General features: G+C 45.4%; 1 protein-coding gene across 1 annotated transcript; it reads left to right on the top strand.

The window, feature by feature from the left end:
* Window positions 1–4180: 4180 nt before the first annotated feature.
* LOC116073145 lies at window positions 4181–6320 on the top strand. Its single transcript, XM_031344833.1, has one exon. The coding sequence runs from the start codon at window positions 4296–4298 to the stop codon at window positions 4821–4823; it is 528 nt and encodes a 175-aa protein (XP_031200693.1). The 5' UTR covers window positions 4181–4295; the 3' UTR covers window positions 4824–6320.
* The last annotated feature ends 6425 nt before the right edge of the window (window positions 6321–12745 follow it).

The raw sequence follows: 12745 nt of genomic DNA, 5'->3' as shown, positions 1-12745 counted from the left end.
ACCTTGTCTCAGGCTTCACAGGCTTATCTCTAATCATCAACCACCCAAAAGTTAATGTAGGGTGGGATTATTATATACCTGAAAAGGAAGAGCAAGCTGGGCATGGTGTGGCATATCCGTAATCTCAGCCCTTGGAAGGTAGTGATGGAAAGATCAGGAGTTCAAAGCCAGCTTAAGCTACACTGTGAGACTGTGGTCATCCTGAGCTATATGAATGCCCCTGTCTTAAGAAAAGCAGGTTGTAAGATATCATGAGAACATAGAAGATTTTTAAGTGTCAAATTAAAACAAAAATATGCCACACAAATTAATTCAGAAGAAAGCCCGACTACTCTCAGCTGGGGAGTGAATTTAATACCACAAAATGTTGGCGCTGCCTCGTACCACTGAGATCCCCTCATCTAAAGGTGTTTGATTATTTCTTGGGATCTTGGAGCCAGTGACAAAGCTAGCGTGCCTTGGTGCTCCACTGTCATTCCAAGCCCTTCCCACTTGCCTATCCCATCACACCTTCTGCCCGGAGCTGTCTGGAGCCAGTGGAAACAAATTATCTGCTGTTCTATATTCAGAAGATCAAGGCATACACATCACCAGGCTTCTGACCTCAGGGAGTTTGCAATCTATTGAAGAGGAAGTTATACATAACTTCCTTTAATTTGAAGGTTCAGTTAACCTTGGGAAACAGACTGAAATGTACTGGGTGGGTATCTAACCCACTCTTAACATGCAAGCTTTAGCAGGAGAAGGGAGAGAAGTGGGAGGGAGAGAGTGAGGGAGGCAGGGAAACAAGGAGGGAGAGAAGGAAAGACACTTGAAGAGTGGACCTTCCCAGTCAGTCTTAGAGGGTGGTTCCAGTACTGAGAACTTGTCTTCCTAAAACTCAACCTGCTTCTTGACTCAGCATTTCAAGGTGAGGAGACAGGTAAGCAAGAACAAGGGAAAAGAAACCCCACCTTCTTCTTCCCCAGGCTCCAAGTCTTCCATCCTTAGGGGAATACTGATGTTCCTGTAAAACCAGAGTGACTCTCTGACCTTCCAGAATACTCAGATGTATCTAGCCACTGTAGGAAACTCATACTACACAGGGGGACCCAGATCACTCCACAGGCTGCCACACAGGGGCCAGGTGGGCCTTCAGCTTCGGTACTGACAAGACTTGGAAGCCAAATCTTGTTCTTATTTGCTCTGGGGCACAGATATAGAAATGCCCTTAGAATCTAAGCTCCCAGAAAGAAAATTGGAAAGTAACAGTTGAGGGACATGAAGGACAGTCAAAAGGACAGGGACAATCCCATGCTTCTGAAGCCTTTTAGGCATGGTGTGATTGTCCAAGCCTATAATCCCAGCAGGGGGAGAAGTGGGCTGCAGGGAAGATCCTATTGGAGAGTCTTTAGGTGTCAGTCTCTGGAATGTCCTTTCTATAAACAAAAGGCCTCCATATTGTAAAGAGAATTTGGAGGGAGGGAAGGATGCAGGCAAGGAGGGAGGGAGGTTAAACCCATTGCCAGGGCTTGCAGCCTGTATTCTGTTTGAACCCTAAGAAGCCAGGGCTGAATTCAAGATTGATTCCTAAAGTCTCTAGATAAACTGCATTCCTATAGAAGGGCACCTTTGATTGTGTGCAGCAAAGTAAAACCACAGTCCAGGAAGTGTTGGGTGAGGGGGGAGGGCAGGTGATTCCCTAATGGAGCAGCATATAAGACACACCCTCCCTGCTGCTGCTGCTGCTGCTGCTGCTGCTGACCTCACCATCATTGTCAATTCGGGAACCATATCTCTTACTATAGAGAAATGATTTGACTTTTCCTTATATAAAGAGGGTCACGCATTTTACTACTTTCCCTTGCTGCTAGGAAGCTCAGAGGCAAATTTAAAGTTCTCCTTTAATAAACAGTGTATGGTCCCACATGCGCACCAGAGCTCTTGTTTTCTTCTCATCTTGGCTCTGGATTCTGATTTCGATTTTATGCAGCCTTAAATTTTTACACAGCATTTACATGCTTGTTGCAAGTGCTCTCACAAAGCATCCCCAAACCTTAGCAGACTAAAGTAAAGCATGCGTGACATTAAAAATAATAATAATAATTTACCTGGGATGAGCTTTCATCTCTTGCACCCATAGAGATTCTTTAGTGCTTTGAATTCTATTGCTTTAAAAAAAATCTGAAGAAAATTCAAGATACCATCTGGCTGTCTTTAGAAAGACAGAGGTAGTTTAGGTCTTTGATCTGCTCTGCACATGGGCTGAGAGAGGGAGAGAGGACCAATCTCCCTGACACAGACAATCGTTTGCTTTATTAAACAAGTGTCTTGTATTACACACAGAGAGCATGCATTATGCGGATGCACACGGGGAAGTCAGAATGAAAAGTAGATATTGAGGGGTAAGGAGACTCAGGTTTGAAATTCACATCCCAGCTGTTTCCAATAAAGTCCTCTAAATGCAAGCTTATTTCCACAACATACACTAATGCAACTGTAACTGCCCTGAAATGTTTTATTCTTAAAAAAAAAAAAAGTATCAGAAATAACTGTGCAATGGAGAGTTCATAAGAATTGCAAGTCACCGCCCTGTAGACAGGTCCCTTTACACTTTTAGTTGTTATCATTCAGGACCTAGGCAGTTTGTCACTGTTGACCTAGTGACAAACTGCCTAGGTCCTGATCATGAAAAAGAAGAAAGGGGTGGGGGAGACAGAAAACCTCAACTATTGAAAGAAACCAAAAAGGTCATTGGGAATTGCAAATGGAAATGATGGTGTGGCAAAGGGCTCTTTCCAGCTTACTGTGTGGGGAAGTGGGAACCAAATGGATTGAGGGAACTTCACCGGGAAGTATCCCTTAGCTGGAGGGGTCTGGGGTCTTGGTCAGGCTCAGTTAAGCCTGAGGTTAACCTCCACACCAGAGTTAGGAGCCCTTGTTAACATTTGTCCAGGTTCCCCTTTTAATTTCCCACCGTCTTCCTCTGTCCATGTGGAGGCTTCCGTTTCAACACAGCTTTACATTTTTGTAAAAAAGAAAAAAAGGGGGCTGGGGGGGGAAGAGGTGGAGATTCTCTTAATGGAGGTCAGATACAATAGTTTAAAGGTCAGGGCCTTCTCTGTTTGGGATGGTTCTCCATCCTGGCCAAAGGGAGCCATCTACAGAGCTTCACTTTCAGCGGGGCTTGGATTTCTGGGGCGTCTCAGGGCTGCAGCGGGCTGCGAAGTGAAGGGTTCTGAGGGCCACCCTGTACTGGACACAGGTAGAGCCTGTGTCTGCAGGCAGTGCCAGGCAACACTGCTTCCGCAAGAGTCGGGCTTACGACTATGCCAGCAACGGTCCCCAGAGGGCGCCCTGGGCCCGGACCCTGCTTTCAGGCCAGGCCCACCCACTTCCAGCAATAGGGATGGTAGGGGGACTCCAGCGGGAAGAGGCCGGATCCGTCACTGCTGCCCCAGGCCAGGGAGGGCTGGAAACAGCCACCCAGCAGGATAGTTGACAGACTCTGGGCCACCACTTCCTTACCCCCTACCTGGATATATTGTCTCCTCACCGCCCAGCCCGCCAGCCAGGCTGGGATTACTATTCAAGCTGTATGCAGAGATTGTGGCTGGGACGCCTTTGGGTCTGGCCATAAACCCTTGCTCGAACCGCGAAGCACGCGGAGGACAGGGCACTGTCCCCTCCAGCCATCCAGAAATGCTCTGGATTCCTTGCCTTGTGCTAAGGCCCACAGGCCAAGGTGTTTTGTTTGTGTCAGGCGGGAGCGGCGGCGTGCGGTAGGCGACGGCTAAGGCACGAAATTCCCTAGGCCGATCCGCAGCTGCCTAGCGAGGGCCAAGCTCTACGGTCTCAGCCACCGCCCTCCGCGGATGGAGCTGCGGACACGCAGCCCTAGACAGCGGCCCGAATACCAGTGGCCGTGTCGCCAGGGCCGACCAGTGGGACACTTCTCTTACAGGTTGAGTTTTTACTCAGTATTCTGAACCAATTTTTCATTTTTAGGGAATTCTTAGTTCAAATGTGCAAAAGGTTCAACAGTCCTCCTTTCCCGCCCTGAGCTTCCTTTCCTCGCTTTCCCCGAGGTCACTGAGGTTGATCTAAGTAGAATCCGCAACGGACCGCACGCTAGCCAAAGAGCTCTGTTTACTAAGTCACCTCTTAGGGTAAGGGACGCGCCTTCGCCCGATTCAGATCCTCCTGATGGTTTTGCCCAGCGCTGTGAGCTGCGCGCGCCCTTGCCATTGGGCTAGGGAGGCGCCGACCCCGCTCGGAAGTGTAACCCAGGGCTGGTTTTGCCGCTCAGCGGGCAGATGGGCGCTAGTGACACGCTGAGAAGGATGAAGCCTATATCCACCGAGCCCACTGTGCGCCGGGCGCCGAGATGGCCGCGACTCCCTGCGGCCTCCAAGAACCACAGGGTCCTCTCGAGCTCCCAGGCCCAGCTCGCCAACAGGTGCGCGGTTCAAGGCCAGGGGATCGGGACCACCCTCGGACCCAGCGGGTCAAACATCCGAGAGGCCAGAAGCCAGCTTCCAGCTCTGGGTGACGGGGTGCGGGCTAAGTGGGAGCCTGATTGCAGGGATGGGACGTGTGTGTATGTTCCGGAGTGGAGGCTCCAGCAGGCAGCTCAGAGAATGGCCGCACGGAGCTCAGCTCCCCAGATGGCCTCCCCAAGGCTACCCGGCAAAGAGCAAAGGATCAAGGGACAAGGCGCCAGCAGAGGGATCGGTGGAGAGTTCCCGCGGCATCCCTTCAACACTTCCCTCTCCTCAGCTCCCTTTCGAGCCGTTTTTTGGTTTTACACACACCACCTGGGAGAACTGTTAATGGCGAATTAGTTAGGGGTCGCTTAGGCGTGGCCAGAAGTTTCTTCCCTCCCCGCCCCCGCGCATCACGCCTCTTCCACGGATGACTTGAACTCTGCATCACGTCTGTCCGATCCCTATTTGGGCCGCGGCTTCCGAGCCGCGCTCACCGCCTAGGCGCGCTCCCAGCCGAGGCGCGGCTACAAGTGGGCGCACCGCGCGGACTCTGATTTATGAACCAGAGGCTCATGAGAACCCCAACGCTTTGGCTGGGTTAATTTTTGTCATTGTTCCTCATCAGGTTGAGATAGTTTGAAGTTTTGAGGCGGCTTTTATTTATCACCCCGCACATTTGAAATACAGTGGGACATAAAAATAACTGACTCTGGGACTCTGGCGCAATGTTGGAACCGTCGGGGAATAATTTGGCTAACTGACTTGGACGTTTCACCTTCTAAACAGAAACGCAGCTCTCAGTCAAACTGTAAATCAGAATGTCTTCAGCAGTGGCGGGGTTGGGGGCAGGGAGGGGAGGCACCAAGACCAGAAAGAACGGAAACCGTAATGAAAGAAAATGCAGATATTGACCCAAGCAACTCAGGCTTCAGAAAGCCGGGCTGGATTTTTAATTTCAGGTGTGGAACCTCATCGGAAATTTGAATTCGTAAATGTTTTGCCAGTGAGATCGGTCTCCAGAATTTTAGAATACCCCAGGAAATCAGACTTTTTTTTAAAAAAAAATCTTTTTGTCCGCTTTGTATCAATACCAAGCAATGAATGATAGTTTAAGAAACAAACCAACGGAGCACCCAGTTAAGCTTATTCTGGGTCTAAATTGAGGTTCCTTTCTAGAGTTGTAATTATAAACGGAAACAAAGAGGCAGGGGATGGCCTGGGATAGGATTGGGCGGGATCACAGCGACTTAAATTTTGATAAGGAGAAATTTCTCTTGCGATTCCCTTATTCCCAACTTGCACTGGGTCTTGGGAACGGAATCTGAGAGCCTTTTCCGCGCCTTGGGGATTCCTCTCTTCTATCTGCAAGTCCGCAGCATTAGATGCTCAATTTCTTATCCCCTCTTAGCACAGAGTGATCAAAAGCCCCCGCAAAGCGGGGTCAGGAACAGAACAGAAAACCAATGCAGGCAGCGAGCTACTCAACAACTAATCACAAAGGATGCAAAATACAACCAACTAAAACTTTCCAGAAAGGAAGCATATGTTATTATTTTGCATTGTGTCTCCCCCTACCCACTCGCCCTTACCGGCGATGAAATGTTTTTGGGTCTCCGGGCCTGGGCATGGAGAGCATCCTGGACATTTCTCTTCTACTATGGAAATACAAGTATGGTTTACATGCCGCTAACCTACAGCAATAGCACCTGTAAGCACCCGCTCCACTTTCAAGACATTTAAACATGTAAATATTTGTTTAAACTCATTTAAAACCAAAACCAGTCTCATAACTCCCTTACGAAATATCTTCAAATGAACTGGAATGAGAAATCCATGACTCTTTTTTAAAAAAATCCACGCAAGTAAATTGTAACTTAAAAGATAACACAGAGACTTCTGGTAGGGGGAAAAAACACAAAAGATCACTTTAAAGTAGCTTTGAAACTGTGCTAGAAGATCCCTTGGTAGTAATGGTACTTAGTGTCTGTTGATAGTATTTAATGCGCAATTTGAATTGTTATTGGAATCGAACCTTATTTCAAAGTCATTAAAAATAATTGAGATTAAAACACATTTTGAAAGGCAAAAGGTTGGCAAGATTTTTTTTTTTTGTTCCCCTTCACAAGCAAATTGATATTGGTGCAGTTTTGGCACTTGCAAGGCTGAATTCCTAATCTGATATTTAAAACAATATCAATTCCAACCTCGAGTTGCTCAAATTCATTTATCTGCTTCAGAACAGGAACTTAAAGAATGGCAGCTTCATCTACAGGGCATTTTTTTTTTTTCTGTGTTGTGAGTGATCTTTTGCCAGAGGATAACCTGAAGTCCTTTTCAGGATAACCAGCTGGGAAATCAAACAACATTGTTGTTTGTCTTTTCATACATTTATTTTTATTTGTTCGACTTTGCCCTCCTTTACTTCTACTGACTCACGAAGAAAATTTCTTTCTCTTAAGATTTAAAACCACAAATTTTTTTAAAAAACATGTATCTCAAGACTTAAACGTACAGATGTAATACGTACCGTGAACCCTATAAAATGCGTTTACAATGCTGACTTAAAAAAGAAATTTATAACTTTCATATGTACCTTCCATGTGCAATAGGCGACCACCATCTGTTTCCGACTTCCATAACTCAGTTTTCCTGGACATCTGTAGCAGGTAGTGAGTGCTTCTTAAAGTACATTTTGTGTAATTTGAGAAGGAACCACGCTGAAGACTAAAGGTGAATATAAAAAAAAATGAAGATTGTCTTTCTAGAAATGCTAGTTACTGTGAGCACGGCCTGTGATAAGTGTTTCTGCCTCCTTTATTAAAGAGACTGAATTTAGACTGTGACAGTTTGGAAACAAGGACAAGAGTGTGCTGGGGGTTCTCCCCAGTCACCTTGAAAGCACCTTGTAGCATTCCTATTGGTACTTATCTGCCACATTTTAGCCTTTTGCTCCAGGATTTTCATTGACTCTACCTGAAAATCCAATTTGGGAGCTGGAAAAATAGCTAGGCAGATTCCAGTACTGATGACAGGCAGTGCCCCTAACTTCATCTCCAGGAAACCCCACACCTCTGTCCTAGAGCACCTGCACTCACCTGTACATACACACACTCATAACTAAAAGTAATTTTAAAGATACTTTAAAAAAAAGAGAGACAATCCAATTTGAATATATATATTTCAGTATGGCTTTTAGATATTTTCCAAGTTTTATAGTGAAAAGAGAGAGGATACAATCTTTTCCATTTTTTGACTACTTAATTGTTCACATGCACTTCTTATACAATAGAAGGCTTTGTACAATTCAAAATGAAAACGGAATGAAAGATTATGTAGACGAGTTTTTGTTTTGGTCCAGTTTCTGTCTCGTGCTGAAGAACAGGAACCATTCCCAGGACTGCTTTTCAATGTCTTAATTTGCTTTCTACACAATTGTAATACTAGCTTTCAATTAATTTGTCAAAACTCCTGTTGTTCATGTAAAAGTGAATGTCTTTTTGCCTACATGAAATAGGAATAAAGTTCCCATCCACACTTTTTGTTGTTGGTACTTTCAATAGGTTATATGGATGGGCACAAACCCCAGGTCGCAGTAGAGCATGTAATTTTTATAGAAAGCCAAGTGTAGTGGATGAAGTGGAGTGGAGTGCTTCTCTGTGAGGCCATAGGCAGGAAGATCACTTGGGATCAAGTGTGGAGATCAGCCTAGATGAGCCCCCCCATCTCCAGACAAAACAAAACACAAAACCAAAGCAGCAAATATAGAATGCTTTTTTGTTGTTCTTGTTGTTTTCTGAGACAGGGTTTCTCTGTGTAGCCCTGGTTGTCCTGGAACTCACTCTGTAGACCAGACTGGCCTGGAACTCAGAAATCCGCCTGCCTCTGCCTCCCAAGTGCTGGGATCAATGGTGTGCACCACCACTGCCCGACTTAAACATACTCTTAAATGAGGCCTGTACATGGTTCTATTTTCAATCCATTTGTTAAACTGGCAGCCACAATGTTGGTAGCCTTTGCTTATAGGGAGAAATGAGATCAATGTAAATTTAAAAAAAAATAGTGAAACTGAGACTACTGCCCCGTGACCAGAAAGTATATATTATTTTTCAGGCTCCTTCTTTGTCTTTGGTCCAAATTATTACTACACTAGTGTTAGCAATGCCCAGTCACTCATTCCCTGGCACTAACTGTGTGACCTCCAACAAGCTGTGGTATTTTAGATCAGGTATAAAAAGATACAGGTATTTCACATCTTGTACCACTCTTCAAGGAGCGTGGTTCAATAAGTAAGATAGAAAGGGGACCCCTTCTGAAAATGCTGACTGAGTCAGAGCAGATATATCTGGACATAGTTTGAATGGGGATGAGAAAGGATGGTTATTTACTGGAGCTTGGATTTTCTTCTGGATATGTTGCAGGTTCCTGATCCCTTAGGGTGAGGGAGGGAAGAAGGAAGAGGGGCTTGTATTCATTTGACCCAGAAACCATATCTTTAGAGTACAGAGGGGGCACAAGCCTGTGTTGAGAAGTCAAGATTGGGGAGGAAATTCTGGGCCCAAACCCTTCTGAGCACTGGGGGTGGGGGGGTGTTCTGAATGTGTTGTCCGAGCAGAGCGGGTTCTTGGGTTCATTGATTGGAGTCTTTGTCTTAGCTCATTGGAACTGAGAGGAAACCCGTTGTTGGGAGACAGTAAAAGAAATGGGAGTTGGTGTGGGCTGAGAGTCAGTAACAGAAGCCAGCTGAAAGGAATCCCAGCTTTGGCTCTTTCTGCTCCCTCTGGGTTTGCAGCTGCATGGTAAGGAAGCAAGTCCTAAAACACAGCCTTATAGCCCAGCCAGCTCAGATTTACCGTTGGAAGCCTTGCTAAATTTATGCGGATTATGACTTGTTTTGCATTAATCCAGATTAGAGGAAGAAGCAAGAAAGCCTGTGCCCAGAATGAAGAAAGGCCAAGAGCGAGAAGCGATTGCTCTGCTCTGTAGCCTGGTAAATTGTGAGAGGTGTTGATGTCCACGGTCCTGAATTAAGAGCTAGCATCTCCTTCTGAGATCCAGTTACAAAGCACGAAGTAATCCATCTTTCTTGCTCTCGTGTTTTAACAGTGCTCACCCCACAGTCTCAGTCTCGCCTGTTTCTGCGTTTCTCACTCAGTTAATCTTTTCGTTAATATTAAAATATCTTTTTTACATGTGTAGAAAGGATCCAGGGACCACTGCAAGTGGACCTGAGTTCAGCTGACTGCTCACTTTTTAAAAAAAAAAAAAATCAGTATATTAGGTTTCTAGTGCAAGAAATCAAACATAAAGGTTAGTGTGCTTTACCGTGATTGTTAAGCGTGTGAAGGCTGACTAGTACACAATAAAGTCTGGACAGCTTGGTCTACTTTTAGAAAACCATCAGTTGTTTATAAAAAAATAGGTGTTTTATCAACTAGATAAAATGAAACAGCAAGTCACACCTACACAGAGAGAGAGAGAGGGAGGGAGAGAGAGAGAAAGAGAGAGAGAGAGAGAGAGAGAGAGAGAGAGAGAGAGGCATCATGGAGATGGAGAGAATGTTTTCTTCATTATTTTTCTTCTAAGGGGAATGTTTCAGAACTGCATCAGGAAAAGCAGAGAGCAGATATCCTTTTTTAAAAAGTCTACCCTTTCCTTCACGATGATCCCCTCCCCAGCATACATGCATCTTGGTTATTCCCTGGGACTCTGATTCCAGCTGTACATCATCCCTCTCCCCACCCCTAAAATCTGTACTCTCCAGGATTTTCTGCCCTTCCTTTAGTTACCAGTTCGCTCAGGCTTACTCCAACCCCAGAGTGACTTTTCAGTTAAAATAGCGGTTGACAAGTGAGGGGAGAGGCCCGACGGCAAACTCTTTCAGTTCTGATCCTTCTTTAATGTAAGTAATATAATGGGAAAAGAGATTTTTCTCTCCCTGAGTTATAGGCACACACTCCTACGTTTACATGTGCTCAGGTGGACACACACGTACCAATACACTTACGGGAGTTCACAGGGGCACACAGACAGAGTCTTGCAAATGAGACCTCAGGATTTGGAGGCACACAGTGGCTGTGCATTTTCGTAGCTCTCTTGATTGGAACAGCAGGATTTGGCCTTTCCTTAAGCTTGCAGCCCAGTGGGAAAAGGCCTTGGGAAACTAAGGTTCCTTGAAACCCCTTTCCTTCTTAGCCAACTGGGGTTTAATTTCGCTCTCCAGCCCAGGATGAGGTTCTCTGACAGTTTCCTGGGAACACAGGTCATGCTCTGTGCATCCCAAAGGGGAAACCTCGGTCCTGGAGCTGGAGCCCGATTTAAGCAGTCTAAGCCCAGTACTAAGGAAGCTAGCGCCCTCATTCTGCCTTGAGAGCTCAGCACATACTTGCACACATAGGGACTACTTTTATTTTTTTTGTTGTTGGTTTGTAATATTGCTTTCCAGTTTGCTTGTTGTATGAACCCAAGTCAATTTTGTAGCCCGAGGCTCCATCTACCAGGGGTATAGTCAGAAGAAGATGTAAAGGGACAGAACAGCGGGAGGACTTTGGGATCCTGTGATCCTCAGGGTAGCCCAGAAGGCCTGTTTTAACATCTCAAACCAGTTTGAACTGTGCGGCATTTAAAGGGACAAGATCATAACTACAAAGTAGGTTTCCGGTCTGGAAATCCCGGCGGGTTTCTTGAAACTAGCCGCTCAGCCTCCTCCTGTGGGCTGGTCGAGTATGCCAGAAACATTTTAGTGACTCCACCCCCGGGTCACAGAATTTATGAATCCCCTAGACTGCAAGCCGGGCTTGCTCGAAGAACCACTAGGGCCGGCGCTCTAGCTTAGCAGCGGGCGACTGAAGATTGCTTCACACACGCTCCTCCTGGAACTTCGCCCAGGGCCACGAGTTGCCTATGTAAACTCCATAGACATTTGAATCCCACTTCATCCTAGACTCTCCCTACCAACCCAAAACTTTCCAGGCCTCCTCTTCACGCTTTCTGGTTGGCTCCCGCTTTAGGCCAAACCAGGTTGAACTTATCCTTGAGGATAAAACATCATCCAGCACATTGCTGAATTTGCGAGGTTCTCCAGACAGTTCCAAGCCAGTAAGTGACACAGGCTCCCAATGCCCCAATTAAAGCAATGTCTTCCAATTGAAAACATTTCTTGGGCATTTAAAAATCTGCATCCGCAGCAAGGACATTACTAAGTCCTTTAGGGTCAGGGCCTTGCATGCGCTTCTAGGCGCCCCCTGCTTGGTTCTATCTCTTCCCAGCAGTCCAGCCCTGAAGGAACTGTTTCTCTCACTCTGATTTAAAAACAAAATACCGGTTCCAGGGGGCGACGCTATTTTCAGAGGCCTTTTCCCTGAATGTTAAAGAGAAGCCAGAAGAAAGCTGAGGGCGGCAGTGTTTAAATGAATAATGTTTAAATAAGGGAGGAAAAGCAAAATGAAACAAAACGAATAGTTCTTGGCGTATTTTTACTGAAGATTCGTGTACATAGTGAATTTTATTCTACAAGAGATTTTTTTGTTGTTGTTGTTCACGTCAAACCCATATCACGTTAATCCTGAGAAAATGTTGAGTCTAAACAACAGAACTGCACATACATGTTTGCGGTCGTTCAATTTTAAAGTTCTGCTTTCTTTCGAATTTATTTTAAAGAAACACACCGATTCTTAAAAACCCAATATGAATATGAAGCTACTTGAACATAAAGTATTTCAAAAAACATACAGAAATTCATAAAACATGGCTTACTTTGTGAAGTTTTGAAGTTAAGCCTGTATCATTAAAGACAAACGTGGGGAATTAAAATCCCAGGGCCTACATTTTAAAATAATTACGCCTAGATAAAAGGGCGTCTCTAGAAAGGAGACACCTTTCCTGAATCGTTTATATGGAGGACTGAGAGACAATATAATGATTAATTTTTAAATCTAAAAAAAAATCAAATATGCTTAAACTCATCTCACCTAAGAAAAATCTACAGAGTAAGATTCAAGCCCGTGGTCATTCTCTCTGTACGGTGGGCATCAATGGACTCAGGAATGTTTAAATGAGAAACGACAAACTGTTGGCTGTAAATTCTTGCCCCTTCCAAATGTACTTTGTAGCCCCATGTAGTCAGTCCCATGTGGGACGGGAGATTTAACCGCCCTTGAAAGATCCTCCATATTGCTAATTGTGGATCTCTTTTCTCGGTTAAACCCAGAGGCTCAGTCTTTCCTGGTCCTGATGAGAAAAGCCTGAGAGGCAGGGTCTGGACTGGGTTGATGGGTGTCAGC

Source organism: Mastomys coucha, unplaced genomic scaffold (genome assembly GCF_008632895.1).
Source record: "Mastomys coucha isolate ucsf_1 unplaced genomic scaffold, UCSF_Mcou_1 pScaffold23, whole genome shotgun sequence".
NCBI classification, from domain to species: Eukaryota; Metazoa; Chordata; class Mammalia; order Rodentia; family Muridae; genus Mastomys; species Mastomys coucha.
This window is presented reverse-complemented; position numbering and strand designations above follow the sequence as displayed.